Source organism: Zootermopsis nevadensis, unplaced genomic scaffold, assembly GCF_977971745.1.
Source record: "Zootermopsis nevadensis isolate Lab colony 2312 unplaced genomic scaffold, Znev_1.0 Znev_ptg000007l, whole genome shotgun sequence".
NCBI classification, from domain to species: Eukaryota; Metazoa; Arthropoda; class Insecta; order Blattodea; family Termopsidae; genus Zootermopsis; species Zootermopsis nevadensis.
The window spans coordinates 14413947-14430452 of record NW_028259139.1 but is presented as its reverse complement, the minus strand read 5'-3'; the positions used below and the strand labels follow the sequence as shown (position 1 = coordinate 14430452).

Sequence of the window (16506 nt, the reverse complement as noted above, 5' to 3'; positions counted from 1 at the left end):
AGAATGTTATGAAGTTACTAAAATATACAAAATTTCTGTTTATGTACTCTAAGTTATTCCACTTAAAGTACATATTCATTAGTGAAACTGCATTATGTCTTGCGTTGGAAGAAAAGTTACATTCAAATTTGAGATTTGAGGTTCTCACAGTGGTGAGGATGTCGGTATTGGTCTTCTGGGAAGTTGGGTAGTAACGCTTGGACTTGTAGTCAGATACCAGCGTTTCAGAGAAACATGCTGTCTCCATCTTGAGGGCTATTGGGATGTTACACTGCGTTTCGGAGGTCCTTGCCTCTGTTGTCTCGTTGCTCTGAGTATGGCAGCAGTCAGCTTCTCTGAAATGTTGGTTGCTATCTACAAGGCTGCATCTGTGAAGGCAGCCATCTTCATACTCATCACCACGAGAACCTGAAATCTCCCTCAATATTGTTTGTGGCTCATGTGTTTTGAGCATAATTTGGTCTCTTAATGTAATACTTCTGAGTTATGCGTGCTCTCTGCACACACTTTAGTGAAGGTACAAAAGCATGTAAAGTTGCAGATTTCTGCAGTTTCCCATAACCTGACTTGGCCTAACCCAAACTAACATGTGAGATATTTAAGGTTATCACAGCAGTGAGAGATTAGATCATGGTCTTCTGGTTTCTGACACAAGGTAGGATTGTCAGTGGTTATGGTCATTTCAGAGAAACTTGCTGCCTCAGTCTATAAGGTGGAAGGTGGAGGCAACATGTTTCACTTCATTGTTTGTAACCACTTACAAGACTGTCAGAACCCAGACCGTGATCTGGACTAATGTAACATGCCTTACTTTAACAGGCCAGGTTGAGAGAGAACGTGCGGGTTGCAAACCACCCTGGAACGTAACTTGAACAGGAGCCCTTTCTGTAATCTGCACTTCTTTCTGCAGTCAGTTTACCCATTTCTGTTTTGTTTTGAAACCTCTATCTTCAGGGTAAAGTAGTACAAATCGGGTCAGATGGCAAAAAGGATCATTTAAACAAAATTACCTATAGATGGCAGACATCCAAAAATTTGTTACCGGTGCTGCCACTTATGTTAAGTAGTGAAGGGTCCTGTGCCATGTTGGAACAGAAATGTGCAGTTGAAGCCATTGTGCGTACGACAGAAGGAGAACATGTATTGTTTATAAAGCAAGTACTCATTAAAATGCACTGGATCTTATTTTTAAATTGTGGTAATATGTAGTTTATTTATTAGTGTCTAGTTACTTGAAAAGTGAATCTGTATCCGTATAGGAAAATGGCCAAATATGTAGAAGACGAAGCCAAAGTGGACTCAAAATGCCATTCAAGAGGCCGTAAAGGCTGTTAAAGAGAACATTTTTGCCAGGCGGATAGTGCATTCAATTTTGCTGTTTTCTTTCCTGCAGAAAGTAATTCAAGGAATTAAAATTATTGAATGTTTGAATAAATGTGGGTGGAGGTCCAATATTTTCCATGCAAACAGGAAAGACAGCTTATGGGCAGATGCCAGGCTAAATGTTTATATATTTGCTACGACAAATAATGTGGAGCATAAATTTTCATCCTGAAAACGGCTGAAAAATATTTTAATTGGTTTTTGAAGAATGACACTTGGAACTATTCTTTGAAAACCTGAAAGTTTGTTGTTTGAGCATTACAGAGGACTGAGCTTAGCTCTGATGTCAGAGTATTTTAATTATGATGAAGATTTGGGTAGATACCAGTGTTTTGGAGAATCATACTGTCTCCTTCTTCAGGACTCTAGGTGGAGACGGTCGATATAGTGCCAAAACCCAGAATGAAATCGTCCTCACTGCCTTGAAAACCATTTTGGCCTGCTCTGTACAGAACTTGCATAACGAACCAGTTAATGTTTAAAATGCTGATGAAACTGGGCTCCCTGTAATTATTAAGCCACCAGAGTTTTTGCTGAATTTAATGCCAGGGAAAGGGTAAAGTGTAGTACAATAAAAATTGTGTTGGGATTTGAAGTGTGAAGGTGGCAGATTTTAATCTGTGTTACGTTAAATCAGACATGTTTATTCTCTTCATATATATTCAAATGTTATAAGTTTTTATACTGAGATATATGATGCACGTACCTTAAGTTAAAGTGACCGTTTTCACCCGTGCTTCTTACTCAATTCAGCCACCCATTTTCGGTTGAATCGAGTCACGCGCATTGTTTAGGAGAAATGTGCGCGGTTAACATGTCTTCTTGAAACAGCAATGTGCTGTTTTCTGTATCAGTACTACAAAGTGTGATGTCTCTGCTGATATGATAACATCTGCATTTGGGACTCATAACCACGAATTAAAAGTGTTTTTGTTATGTTACCCAACTTGTACTACTTTACCTTTATATTAGTATTGATTACCTGGTGGACTTCCTGATGCTGTTGTCTAATGATGATGATATGCTAATGTAGCTTTAGTAATGGGTTATTTGATTGTAATTTTGAAATATGTTTAATTGTAGTAATTGCAGTTGCTGTAGTTTGTAGAATATTTATCATAACAGCCACGTTGGACTCTTTTATTCCACTTAGTAGGATTTGAAGTACATTAAAATAAGTGCTGTAGCTTGTATGCCAATCTGGAAATTCACATTCCTTTTGTTATGTGTGATTTTTAAATAGTCATCTGTAAACTGGAAAGAATTAGTTTTCCTCATCCAGGATTTTGTGACGTGAAAAAGAGAGAGTATGCATTTGGGCATACAGATGTGTATGTTTGTATGCATGTACCTTCTAATTTAACCTTTGTCTGTGCATCATCATGTGAGCCGGCGTAGCTCAGTCGGTATAGTGACTGGCTACGGACTGGGTGACCGGGGTTCGATCTCCGACGGGGGCAGAGGATTTTTCCTCTAGCCTCTGCGTCCAGACCGGCTCTGGGGCCCACCCAGCCTCCTATCCAATGGGTACTGGGGTCCTTTCCCAGGGGCGTGATGCTGACCACTCACCCCCATCTAGTGCTGAGGTCGAGAATGAGTAGGAGCTATACCTCCACTCCCCCCCAAGTGCCTACATGGCGTATAGTGGGACAGCTTTACTTTCCTGTGCGTCATCATGACTTTGGTACAGTCCAGGTGGCCATGCATTACAGTAGCATGCTGCTAAATCGAAAGTCTTGGCAGCAGCACCGTAGTGAGGGTTTAAATCCGCTATTCTGGTGCCATTAAGATTAAAATTTTCCATTTATTTTGCTTTGTTAAGTAATTTGAGGTCATAGCAGGTAAAGAATGGAAATGGTTTGCAGATGTGCACTGTGCAGTATTGAGAGAAGAGAATGCTAATGGTTCGTAAAAGAATTTTGTCACATCCAGCAGCTGTTGAGACTAAAGTATATATTTACATTATTGCACATGTATTACATGTATATTTGGGGTTGCCTTTTCCAAGGGTACTAACTGTTTGTGAATGTTTTGTGTGCAAGCAGAGTGTTACGATGCAGCTGAGAAAGGCAAGTTTTATTTCCCCCCACACTTTATTTTATTGGGCGTGCTGGAGTAGCATACTTCTGGTCCAGTTGTTCATACAGATGCCCCAATAACTGATTAATCATCAGTGCAGAAAAATTACAAAATATATCACATTGCATGTGAAAACTGATGTGCCTTATTTTTTGGGCAGTCACTGCTTCCTCCGCTGGCGAAAGTACACGTCGTTAACCTTTTCTGATGTTATTTATTTGTTTTTATATGTGTTTGTATCAACTTGTCGAGTGTTATTTTAATTGGATTATTTTAAATTTAATTCGAAGAAGTATACTAGGTAGGATTTCAGGTTCTCGTGGCAGTGAGCACAAATAACACAGCCATCTTAGAAATATAATAATTGTTTTTGAGTTTCCTGAATCTGTGAACTGTGTAATATCATCGGTGAAGGTCACCAAACTAAAAACGAATATTTTCAAATTCAGTAGTGTACGCTCTGTTGAAGTAATGAGTATAATCAGTGCTGGTAATGAAAGGGTTGTGACAAGCCTTATTTTGGTACACATCTTGGTGCAGTGTATCTGTGACTGCCATTGGCTCTTGTCTCACCATCTCTCTCTCTCTCCCCATGTGTCTGGGCGGCCATTTCTTTTTATACTGGCACTCCTCCGAAGAATATGATACTGGCTTCCTGTTTCCAGTTTGTTATTGGTTGTTGGGCATTTGTAGATAAGTTGGTGTGATTGCTTAGATCAGTTGCAATTTGTATGGATGACATTCATTACAAGAGTAGTATACATGTCAGGAGTAAAGGTTTATTAACAAGAGTTTGGTGATTAGTGAAGTAAATAATGAATAATTAATATTTACAGGGCAGATGATGAAAGTTTGAGACACCACTGTTGATGTCCTATAGGTATCACTTTAAGTTTAATAGCAATTGCGGTCCCTTTTAAATAGCACTACGGTTCTCTGCTGGTCTATTTAAATGCCACTAAGCTGTATACATTGAACTACTATTATGAACTGTTTTGATATTCTTTTTAACTTGCATAAAACGGAAGACACTAAGGTGGAAATATGTTCTGAGAGGATCATAATACCTCTAGTATGAATACTGACCGTGTGACATTTTTCACGGACTGTACCACTGTCGCTTGTGAGATGCTTAATAAGTGGTGTCTTTCTGCTTCCTGTAGTTTGGTAGAGAAGAAAGCAAGTCCAAGTCGGTAGATATGACTTTGGCAACATCTAAATATCTCTTATTACATGCAAATATATGATGTATAAGCATTAGATTTCTTGGTAACACAGCTATATGCTTCCTGTCAAGCTGATCGTTTTTGAAAGCTCAAGATCAAGTTCAACACAATTAACAGGCCACGAATTGTAAACGATGAAGTCATTGCACATAAAGAATGCTTGATGGTAAGTTTTCTTAATTTAACGGTGTCAAAATTGTTGATGGTGGTTTTTATCTGAGATTGAACTCAGGACGTTTTTATCTGCAATTAGCAATGTACTGGACAAAGCTATGAAGACCTTAAAATTGAATAACATCTGAACTCCATCAGGTATCTGCTCTTAACTGTAACTGCCATATTTCTGAACCACATTTTCAATCTCACCAACCGTTTCCTTTTGAATATGTTGGTATCAACATTTCATGTGTTTCTTTTGATTTTAACATTATGAAGTTTATTGTTTTCATCCAATCAAGTTAAAGTCTGGCGCTTGATTTTAAATATTGATGAAGCATAGTGCGAATGAATTTGGAGTTTGTATGATGGAACAAAACTGAAGGAGTCACAGATACATGTATTCAGGGTTGGCACAATAGACATGTTTGTGCAACAAGTATACTTGTCATTGGCACTGAAGGGGTTGAACATCTATTATTGTAACTACTGGATGGACAATACAAGTAAGACTGTAAGGTGGTGGACATTTCAATGATCCTGTTTCCCAATTTTTAAATGATTTTGTGTGCATTTATTTACTGGCTTCGTTAAATATTGGAAATTATATTTTTATGTGAACTCAGCAGCCGTGTGTTTGTCATAATTCATCACTGTCATGTCAGTTTACATGAATTGCTATTTGTTTGTGTTGGGCAGCAACAAGAGCAGGACCCAACGAACTTGTACCTTGCCAACTTGCCACTTAACTTCAAGGAGAATGATGTCGACAGCTTGCTAGCAAAGTATGGACAGGTTATCTCAACAAGGATCCTAAGGGATACGGCTGGTCAAAGTAAAGGTGTTGGCTTCGCAAGGTGAGGATTTGTGTCCACATATTCAGAAGGCATTTGTTTACTTTCGGCTGGGGATTATGTAATTCTTTCTTTGTCCTTCCAGGTGAGTGCTGATACACTATCTTGAAATAATGGCGGATTTCTTGCCATTCCTTACCAGTTTAACATCCATGTACTCTCATCTCTGTGTCGCCCTCGGTGAACTAGTGGTTAGCGTGTTCGCCACTGGACCCAAGGTTCGCGGGTTCAATCCCGGCCGAGGTCGATGGATTTTTAAGGTTGATAAAAATCCGTAGGAAAACTTCCTTCAGTGGGGAATTAGAGTCGGCGGTCCCATGTTGTAGATTTACGGCATGTAAAAGAACGTTACGAGCATGATATGTGATGTTTCGTAAGCAAAATTCAGCGGTTGATAGTAAATATCCTTTGCGGTTCCTGATAGACCATTGTTAACTGTTATCCTAACCAAGCAGTTACCAAGGTGGGGACAACAGATTATGAAAAAAGTTATGCATAAGGAAGGAAGGAAGGATGTGGAAAGAAATGAACTATTTGAAGCCATTGTTCATCTGCATCGTAATGTAAACATTCAGTTCCAACATCAAAGAAAAACAGTGGGCAGACTGCAGAATTTGGCTCTGTCTAATCCATCAGAACAGTGAAAGGCATTTTACTAGGCCCATTGAGTCAAACTGTTGAAACGCTTAATGAAGCATAAATGGGGTACCCATGTCTTGTGATGATCACCTGTATTATAGTCAAAATGAGATTTATATAATTTTTTGCTGAGAAGGGGAACATTCATCTTTAAAATTTAAAAGTTAACTCTCTGCACATATAACGGACTGTTTGGATGGTTGACGTACTTAGGCAGCTTTCTGGAGTGAAGCAGTATGCACATGTAGACGTAGAAAGGATAAAACATTTATAAATGACTAACAGTTAAGAAAAGCCATGAATAAAATACATAAGGTTTACTGAGGAAAATAAAGTGAGTAACTAACAAATACAAGTCAGCATGAAAGTTGTCTGACAAAGTTAAAACCAGCGATGCAAGTAGTGTCATGCGGAATATGGCAGAGCAGTGTAGTAATATGCAGCAGACCACTTCACATTCCTGTTCTGATATAAATCTTAATTATTGCAAATTTGTTTCTCACTAAAAATTTGTGTTATGGAAAAATTCTGTTTTTTTATTTTTGTAACCAGTATGAATAAGTACATGTAGATCATTTATAACATCTTATGTGACAAAACATTTATTGAGCAGTGTTATTCTCAATACATCAAATCAGACATAAGAAGCTGTCAGTTGCGTAACTCTCAAAACAATTACATGCAAACCAAGAATTAAAAAAACTGTGTTAAAATACATGACAGCAAGTATCTCATTTAGTTAATTAGCTTACTGTTGGAACTAGACCATGTCGATCATCTGACACCACTTCACGTCGGTAAGAAACTTCTGGTAAAAATTTGGCACCAGGCAGGATGTGGGTTTGGCATCCATATCTTGAAGGAAGAAGAAAAGAATAAGTAGATTGTCTTCCTGCACAAGAGGTATACATTGTAACATAGGGAGTCAGGTATTTTATCAGCTCAGAATATTTTTGAAACATTTATTTTTTGCAGGATGGAATCGAAAGAAAAGTGTGAGCAAATAATCCAAATTTTTAATGGGAGCTCCCTGGCCGGGTCAAAGGAGCCACTTCTCGTGAAATTTGCTGATGGTGGAAATAAGAAACGTAGCCTCTACAAGAGTCCAGATCAGCGAATGTGGAGGGACGGTGGAGAGGTATTTTGCAGAATATGCATTTGTTGCTACAGTTATTTTTATTGTATAAAAAACTAGACTGAAAAGTAATTTCCCTGTTGAAATATGTTGTCCTATCTGCACTGCCTAAGCAACAAGAAAAACTAAATGAGAATGACATTCATGACAAAATCAAGATCAGATTAAATTCAGGGAATGCCTGTTATCATTCAGATGAAAATATTTTGATTAAAAAAGTGTTATTTTGCCCGTTCTCCTGTATGGGTACAAAACTTGGTCTCTCATTTTGAGGGAGAAACATAGATTGAGAGTCTTTGAGAATATAGTATTGTGGTAGATATTTGGACCTGAAACGGAGGAAGATGGACCATGGAGAAAATTGAGTAATGATGAGCTTAACGGCCTGTACTCATGACCTGATATTTTTAGGGTGAATAAACCGAGGAAGGGATGAGGTGGACAGGACATGAAGTGTTTATGGGGGAGGGGAGGAGTGTCTACAAGGTATTGGTTGGAAGGCCTGAAGGGAGAATACCATTGAGAAGACCTTGGCGTAGGTGGGAGGACAACATTAAGATAGACCTTAAGGCAATAGGAATCAATGGAGGAAAGTGGATGTAACTGGCTTAGCATAGAGTCCAGTGGTGGGCTTTTATGAACACTGTGATGAACCTTCTGGTTCCATAAAAAATGTGGGCTGTTCTTTGAACAAGCCAAGTAACTTTTCGAAGAATATCCTTCACCATAGAGTGAGTAAATAAATATTTGTTGTAAGTAAGTAAATAAATATTTGTTACAAGTGTTGTTGATATTGGCACATCAGTGTTTTAAATATAAAAGTGCCAACTGAGGATAAGGGTGATGGTGTGAAAAAGGATGGCAGAGGTTTTTGAAAATGAAAATACAAGTTGTATGTTAGTGGTTTAGATTAATGTTGTCTAGCAGTGCATTTATAAGGAAAGTGCATGACTGACCAATTACAACTACTTTATTCCATTCACAGGTTATTATGATTTATGCATTGTATTTCTATTTGTGATATATCAAAATAATGTTCCATGATCAAATTAACATGTGCACTAATGACATCAATAATGTAGTACACAGGAAACCTCAGTATTGTTTAGTTGTGTGTGTTTGACTTATATCAGGCAGCTGCAGTAAGCTACGACCCAAGCGGCATGTCACAGAATGGAGTGACAGCACAGCACATGCTTCCCGCAGCTTTAACACAGTACGGTCGACACTACGGTGCTCAGACTATGCAGAGCTATTCATTGCCCGGGAATCCCTGGCTACCCCAGTATGTGATGCAGCCAGCGCCTCATATTACTCAAATGGAAGTTAGTACTAACAGAGTGTTATGAAATCTTGTGTGCCTTCTTGCATGTCTTTCCCTACAGAGCCTCAAAACCCTATATGAACAGTGACAGTGCCTTAGAGGGATCCGTTCCTTTCCATTATTTCATTCGGTTTCAGGCTCCATTTTGTTATTATTATATACCTAGTACATTTGTTAACAGTGCAGCATTCAGTAAATGAAAGCAATCTTTCAGGCCAAAATGTTTTTCATTCTCAGGACAGAATTGTAAGCTGAAGCCAATGGTGGCTTAATGACCCAATGATTATAGTCGAGCAGCTATAAATAAAGTAGCAGAAAACAGAGCCTCTTAATATAGGTGGTGTTTCAAACCCCCCTCGAGATCAACTGCATACATTGACTGTGTGCTTATACAAATTAATGCTTGGGAATTAAAAAACAAAACTTTTGACAGAGTGAGGAAATTTTTTTTTTTTAAAGTTTAAGAGTTAAAATTAACAACACTTCTTTAAACTGCAGTTAGCAAGAGATATATTTAAATTGTGATATCATTGTTTCTTTATCTGTTAATAGGATAAATGTCATGTTTATGGATCAAAACTTACAGAATGGTGTTCCATAAAAATGTGTGAAAAAATATTGATATGTGCCCCTTTAATTCCTATATTTAAATGTAAGTTGTCACAGTTGTGACAAGTATTGTCTTGTTTTATTCAGCTGCAGTGTTCTTAGAGATAGAAGCACCAGTCAGAGTAGCAGGATACTTAATCTTCCGTGATGTGATTATACTATAGGGCTGCCAGTTGGACTTAAGAGCGCACTTAGTGTGTGATACATGACCAATAAAGGTTAATAATTATTAGGAGTGGAGTAGGAAGTTCAGATATTTGTCTTTCACAGCCTTTCAAACACTTGCAGTGATGTACATGGTGGTTGGCAACTTGGGACATGCATGATGTATGGAGTATGTTGGAAAGTTTTGACGCATTCATGTATGTTTACATGAAATGTGTGTGAATCAGTTATTGAAACACGGGATGAGAAAATATAAACTTATTTTTGCTCTGGCTTTCACATTAAAGCATTGTGCACGCCAGTACAGTTCATGTCACTTGCTGTACCCTGCTTTCAGGACCAATTTGCTTGCCAGGTGGCCACCACCTCTCACATGCATAGTTACAAGAATGAGAATCAACACTCCAGGGGCATTTCTGTGGTAAGTGGAGTTGGACCACAATAACCAAACTGTTTTACATGATTTGAAGCTTTCGCAGTGAATAAATTAAATAAAATATTCTTGAGCAATCATCCCTGTCAAGCGAAGAGACTGATGTTTCGGGAACCATCTCTGTCCCCATTGTCATGGTTCCGATGTCATCAGATGGTTCCCGAAACGCTTGTCTCTTTGTGCAACCATTTGACGCGGCTGATTGCCCGAGGAGATTCTACTGAACCAAGCCGTGTACTAACCAGTAATCCCTGAAGTTGCCATGCCGCATATTCTTTCATCGTATGAAATTATTGTTTATCATACAGGAATAGAGGATTTAATGCCCCTCGAATCCTACACAATATTTGTAGGTTACGTTAGGTTAGTTTAGTTTAGTTGAGTTGCGTTGCGAGTGTGATTAAACTTTATTCCACAGATATATGGAATTTGAACCCCCAGACTTTGGCTAAGCTGTGGGGATTAACAGTTAGTGATTTGCAATTGCGATGCATGGCCACCCGGATCGCGTGGAAGCATTGACACATTCCATAAAGGTTAAGGGACAGTTACAGAGCAAGTGTGTAAACATTCAAATTCTCTTTCATTTGTATTGTCCAATCATATTAAGAAACCAAATAGAACAACAGTTGATTGAGTCTGTTAGCAACAAAATGTTGAATATGTTGATGATTTCCATTTGATTTAAATCACTTGTTATATCAGAAATAAGTAAATAGTGCTCTCATTACAGTACAAGAATTATGTGTTTAACATCATTACATTGGCCATGCTTGTAGAATATTTGTAAAATGTGATTGTCATTGTAGGTTAGGTCAGGTCTTATGCGGATTGTTGTGAACAAAGAGGCATTTTATATATTTTTCATATTAATGATGCTGATAACGGCTTTTTACATCTTTGGCCGCAATTTTCTTGCAGCCTGTGTTATTGTGCTTTTCATTAATGTGTTTTGTGGTGTTATATAGTGAGCTGTATGAAATTGGTTGTTTTCTGAAAAACTTTATTATTTTTCTTTTGAGTACCTTCTTCAGAACCAATGGATCTGACACGTAGAAAAGTAAGATCATAATATTGCATGAACATACTTCACTTTGGGAGAAACTGCATAGCAGCGTGGGGTCAGTTTGAGAGCTGTTAACAAGATTGTAAAGCTGAAATATTAGACTCCCTTGATTTCACCTGAAAGGTAGGGACTATGTGGTTAAAAAGCAAAACAACTTTGTATGGTATGTAAATGGGGTGGACAATGACGGTTCCCTTGGGAAGTAGAACATTTACTAAAAGAGAAGTGTTGTAAATTTTGAATTATATATTCTGTATTTGATCTGGTTTCATGGAAGATAATGAAAAGTTACGTAGACATATATAGTAAGATTGTGAATTATAGCCCCAGCTGTGCAATTACGTCACTTCTGGTTTTGGACTTTGTAAATAACAGGAAAAATTTGGGCTGACGTATCAGATTCTGAAAAGTGGTACTGTGTCCTGAGGGCTACAGGTGTGTTAGGGAATAATCATTTGTATGTAAACATTTACATTCCGCCAACTATGCCATAAACAAAGATGAAGTATGAAATAAGATTGGTACAAAAAAATGAGTAGTTTGAAATAAGCAGAGGATTTTTGGTCTAGCCTCTGCGTCCAGACCGGTTCTGGGGCCGACCCAGTTTCCTATCCAATGGGTACCGGGGTCCTTTACCAGGGGTAAAGTGCAACTGGGGCATGATGCTGACCACTAAACCCTTCAAGTGCCAAGGTTTAAGAATGAGTAGGAGCTATGCCACTTCTTCCCCTAAGTGCCGACGTCGTGTGTAGTGGGATACTTACTTGTTTACCACAGGTGGTAAATTACAATTTTAAAGTTAGCAACTTTTTAATTTCCTAACAGCCATGAAGTAGTTTGTGGTTGATCATAACTACATTTTATTTACAAAGTTTTTCCTTAGGTAAGTCAGTTAAGATTTATATTATGCACTAGTAGGAAGTTTCATAGAGTTTGAATTATTTAACCTTTATTGGTTGTGCATAATGGCTTACACACAGTCCAGCTGGCAATGTGTCACACTTGCATACTGCTAACCTAACTTAGCCTAACCCCGAAGCTGAAGTATAGCAACAACCCTGTAGGTTGGAGGTATGAATTTCCCTTTTCCTAAACAATAATGTTTATTATTGCCTCATGTATATTTTTATTTGCGCTGTGAATGGTTATGACATCACTTCTGTTTTAAACCACATGAAAGGCATTACTCTTGTATTGTAAATAAACTTGTTTCTGTATACTGTTTATAATAATGTATGCAAATTATTTGTACTGTACAGTATGACCTAAGACACTGAAGTGGTTTACACTTGTTTTGTGCTTTTCTAAATGTTATAAAATAAAATTGCTTTAAAAGTTAGGAATACCTTCATTGTCCAGTAAAAAGAGAAGGTGGGGACGTTCAAACTTTAACTCCTTTTTCATATTTAGGAGGTCTCAGGTTCATATCTAAGTACAGATGTCAGCTATTGTGGCATGAGTTTTTTCATGGGTTTCCTCATCCATTTGAGACACATTACAGGATATCTTTAATCAGATTCCACAAACATTGGAATCATTTTATGCTAAATAATGTTAGGAACTGAAAGTGTTATGTAAACAGTCAAGAATAAAAAGTGTGCAATATAAGCTTGTGTACTGGACGTCTAAAATACCCACTCCTATTTTAAATGATCTGCATATAACAGAATGTTGGCCATCTCTGGCGTGTGTTATAATTCACTTTATTATGGAATTGTTTCAGATGATGCCAACATCAGCAGATCCTAGCTCAGTGCAGTACAGTTCCATGATTCCACAGTTGGCAACACACATGTCAACATTGCAGCTTGGTACTGCTGGATCAGTAAGTTTGTAAAATTTATTTCTTATTTCTCTATCAACATCATCTCTGAAAAATGTTTTCATTCTTCATTGAGAAGGATAAGTTAAAAGTTGCATTGTCAGAGATGAGCTACTGGACAGGTACTCGAGAAACATGCTACTTGTCACAGCGTGCGCGCACACGCAGCACCAATCATGTCAGTTTTATGGGTTCTGGTGATGGTATGTTATGCTCAGGATTACTGAATTCTTGGACTTTGTCCATCATCTGGTATTCAAAAGAACACATTTGAGAAACTGCATCTGTTTCTGTCCTGTGATGAAAAGGGGAAGGACACCTTCTCAGTTGGGTCCATTAGAAAGAGCTAACCTGTGTCCAGGAACATGTGTTCTTTCAAATACCAGACGATGGATGGAGTACATTTAGTAATCTTATTGATAATGTTTTCAAAGGACCTGCACATAGAGATTCCCAACATTACGAGTTGCATGTGCTCATTTCCCCATTGCTTGGGTTCTTAAGAATCTGTTAAGTCTTTGGTCCTGTGTAACATTTCGTAATATGCTGGTTTTTGTGGCAAGTTATTAGCCCCCTTTACCCTATCCCCAAGCTAGAGAACCATTCCTTCTTGGTTGTCTGCAACTGCATGCTCATTATATTCTCAGTTACTGTCCTCGATTGGCTGTCTGAGGACACACCATGCTGCGGTTACAGTGGACCCATCTGATGTGGGTGTTTTTACACTGGTTGAGTAAACATACTGAGTCTTGAATTAACCATGTCAATTTCAGACTGGTTATGCCATGATAATGCATTGAGGTAGTCCACAACCACAACATCTCTGTGTCTTTGCTGGTGAATTGTTCATCCTAAAACAGTGATAAGTCAGTTCTAAAGGGTTTTGACACTGATAGTTTACACTTAAAATTATTTGTTGTCAGGACTTTTTCCATCGTCTGTAGATACCAATAACTGTCTGCAACACTTGTTCTAAGTTACCCAGTAGACTCTTATCTCTCAAGGACACCAGTGACATGTTTTTTCTTGCTTATAGGACACTGGTGGTAGGTTCATATCCTCTCGAACAGAGGATGGCAGTAGTGGATTCTTCTGTGTTTTTATGATGTTTGGGTTTTAATGTCCTTTGACGACTTGGATGCCAACATTTTTAGCAGGGATTTTATGTCAATTTTTAGCAGGGTTTTATGTCCATTTTTAGCAGTTTCAGAACTGGTTGCTTACAGAGCTGTATGAGTGGTCTTATAATTTTTATTTTATCATTTAAGTATTATAATCTACTGACAGAACCCGTACTTGGGTGGATGAGTTGGAATAATTGCACGATTTATATTGTCCAGTGACAGAGACTAGCTCTATCTAAGCGACCCAACAGAGTAGGTACCTCTCACCTGAAGACGGAGACAGAACCAGCCTCTGAAACGTCGTGATTTTAAAGATGATGGAAAAAGTCCTGACAACAAATAATTTTAAACGGTGATAAGTCCTTATAAACATGTCTGCAATTCCTTAGTTTTCAAGTTAGAGCACTTCTTACGTGCTTCAGTTTGATGGACAAGGTGCCTGGTGAGCATACCATACCGTACCATACAATATCATTCTGCTGTGTGCCAGATTGCGTATCACACAGTGGTGATGCATATGTTTATTATTGAAACTCCATATGCAAACAGATCACTAGGCAGTGTTAGTCAGAATCTCCCTCTAACTGTACCTCCTGCTCTGTATAGTACTGTTTGTCTAGCTCTGCTGTGTCAATAACTTTATTGTCACCAGTCTTCATCCATAAATCGGACAGGTCTCAGTACTTGATAGTCAGCCATCTGTAGTTATGATCACCAGCCTCTATTTTCTGTCATATTTGAGTACCCTGAGGATGAGGACGAAGATAGTTTTTTAAATGGTGGTGTTTTCTCCATTAAACGACCTTACGCGGCTGGTAGCCCAAGAAGAATTAATTGGAAAATATGTATGTCTATTATAGAAACACTGTATAGTCATTATCTTATCTCATTCAACACAAATAATGTTTAAAGCCAATACACAGCCAGAGTATCCATAACAGAAGAGCACATCGTACATCTGGCTGATGATGGGATCACTGGTGTGTGGTTGTGATCATGGTAATGAATCTTCAAGTTCTGTACAAAGTGGGAAGATCTTGAGTAGCTGAGCTAATGTTAGCTTCTCAAGAACTCTGCTCCATGGAGTCAGTTACATAGTTTGGGCATTTTGAGCTTCATTTTAATTAATAACTAAATATTCACAGACAGCAGTTTAATATGCTGTGTTGAGAATTATGAGCATTTATGTCTCAGATTGAAGGCCCAGGTGAATTTCTTGGTTCAGCTAAAGCACGAGAGTCAGAAAGACTTCTTTGTTACATTGCAGGCCTCATTGGCCTCGGTGCCCATTTAAATAAGACGCAGAGCAACATGAACTCTGCAATACCTTTTTCTATGTGTATGTTTGTCATTTTTCAGTACATTGCAAGCCCACATCCGTACCCTTTCTACCATGGACCAGGTACGTCCATCATCCATGCTGTGCCCATTGCGGACTCTGAACAGACTTCCAATGCTGCCTCACCAGATGACAATTATCAACCATACCAAACCAACCAGGCACCCAAGTAAGCAAGCATGTGGTAAGTAGACAGCTGCACAGTGCACTGGCTATTAGTGGTCATGATACACATGTTCACGTATGGAAAATGTACTCCATTTGTCAGACTTGTATCCTTGGGCAAAATCCCAGTTGAATTTTATTACTTATTTTAGAGTATCAGTGACACACACTGTGAAGTCATGTAGAAGTGTCAGTGGTAAAGAAGATACATGGTAGAATACTTATCAAATTGAATGATTGGCTGCGGCAAGTAGTGATCATAGTTTGTGTGATGGGTTGCTGTGCCAGCTTACTGTCATCCTGTATTGAAGTACAAAGACAAAGTGTTTTTTGTCATTTGTAATTTATAAGTTTGGACAAGGTTGATGTCTACTTCAATAAAATATTTATCTCACCATGGTACAATTTGTAACAAACATAAGTGGTAATAGTCTTTCTCTTCTTTGCTATGTATTAGGCGGAAGGGGTCTCGCCAACTTTCTTTTAGTCGACTTATCCTCTTGTGTGAGATTTATATTCAGTTACTAGTTTATTAATCTTGTAACCCTTCATGCAGTGTAGTTTTGGATATGGTAATTTCTTATACCAGCAACTTTTATTATCCTAGTTACCATGTTAAATAGACATACACATTTGTTTCATCCCTCATAATGCTGTTGTCAGCATCTTCCTCAGTGCTTTATCAGTTGGTTAGAAATTTATCTTTATGACACTGTGGGTAATAATATTTTGTGCCCTTTAAACTTTAAACTAATTAAAATTATAACCTTTTTGTAATTTAAAATGTTGTATTAAAGACGTTGGTAAAACATAGGAACGTATGAGAGAAAACTACATTTCAGCCGGACAATGTCTCGCCATTATGAATTAATGCATCATAAACCATGGTTTGACAAAGGATGTTAGGAATTATTAGATAAAAGTAAGTAGTTGTTGCAGAATCCAAGCCATGCACATGGAGAAAATATGAACAGTTATTGTTTGAAG

General features: G+C 38.1%; 1 protein-coding gene across 11 annotated transcripts in view; it reads left to right on the top strand.

Annotated features, from left to right (window-relative positions):
* Positions 1 to 16506, top strand: part of shep (RNA binding motif single stranded interacting protein alan shepard) — a 148486-nt gene that overhangs the window by 119352 nt on the left and 12628 nt on the right. For 7 of the 11 annotated variants that reach the window (XM_022071759.2, XM_022071750.2, XM_022071754.2 and 4 more), the window contains 6 exons: positions 5544 to 5701; positions 7313 to 7475; positions 8582 to 8797; positions 9908 to 9991; positions 12793 to 12894; positions 15375 to 15523. In XM_022071759.2, the coding sequence (XP_021927451.1) occupies positions 5544 to 5701; positions 7313 to 7475; positions 8582 to 8797; positions 9908 to 9991; positions 12793 to 12894; positions 15375 to 15523 (872 nt within the window). Of the gene's footprint in view, positions 1 to 5543; positions 5702 to 7312; positions 7476 to 8581; positions 8798 to 9907; positions 9992 to 12792; positions 12895 to 15374; positions 15539 to 16506 lie in introns of all 11 variants that reach the window. The other 4 variants (XM_022071752.2, XM_022071753.2, XM_022071757.2 and 1 more) reach the window with 4 other exon arrangements.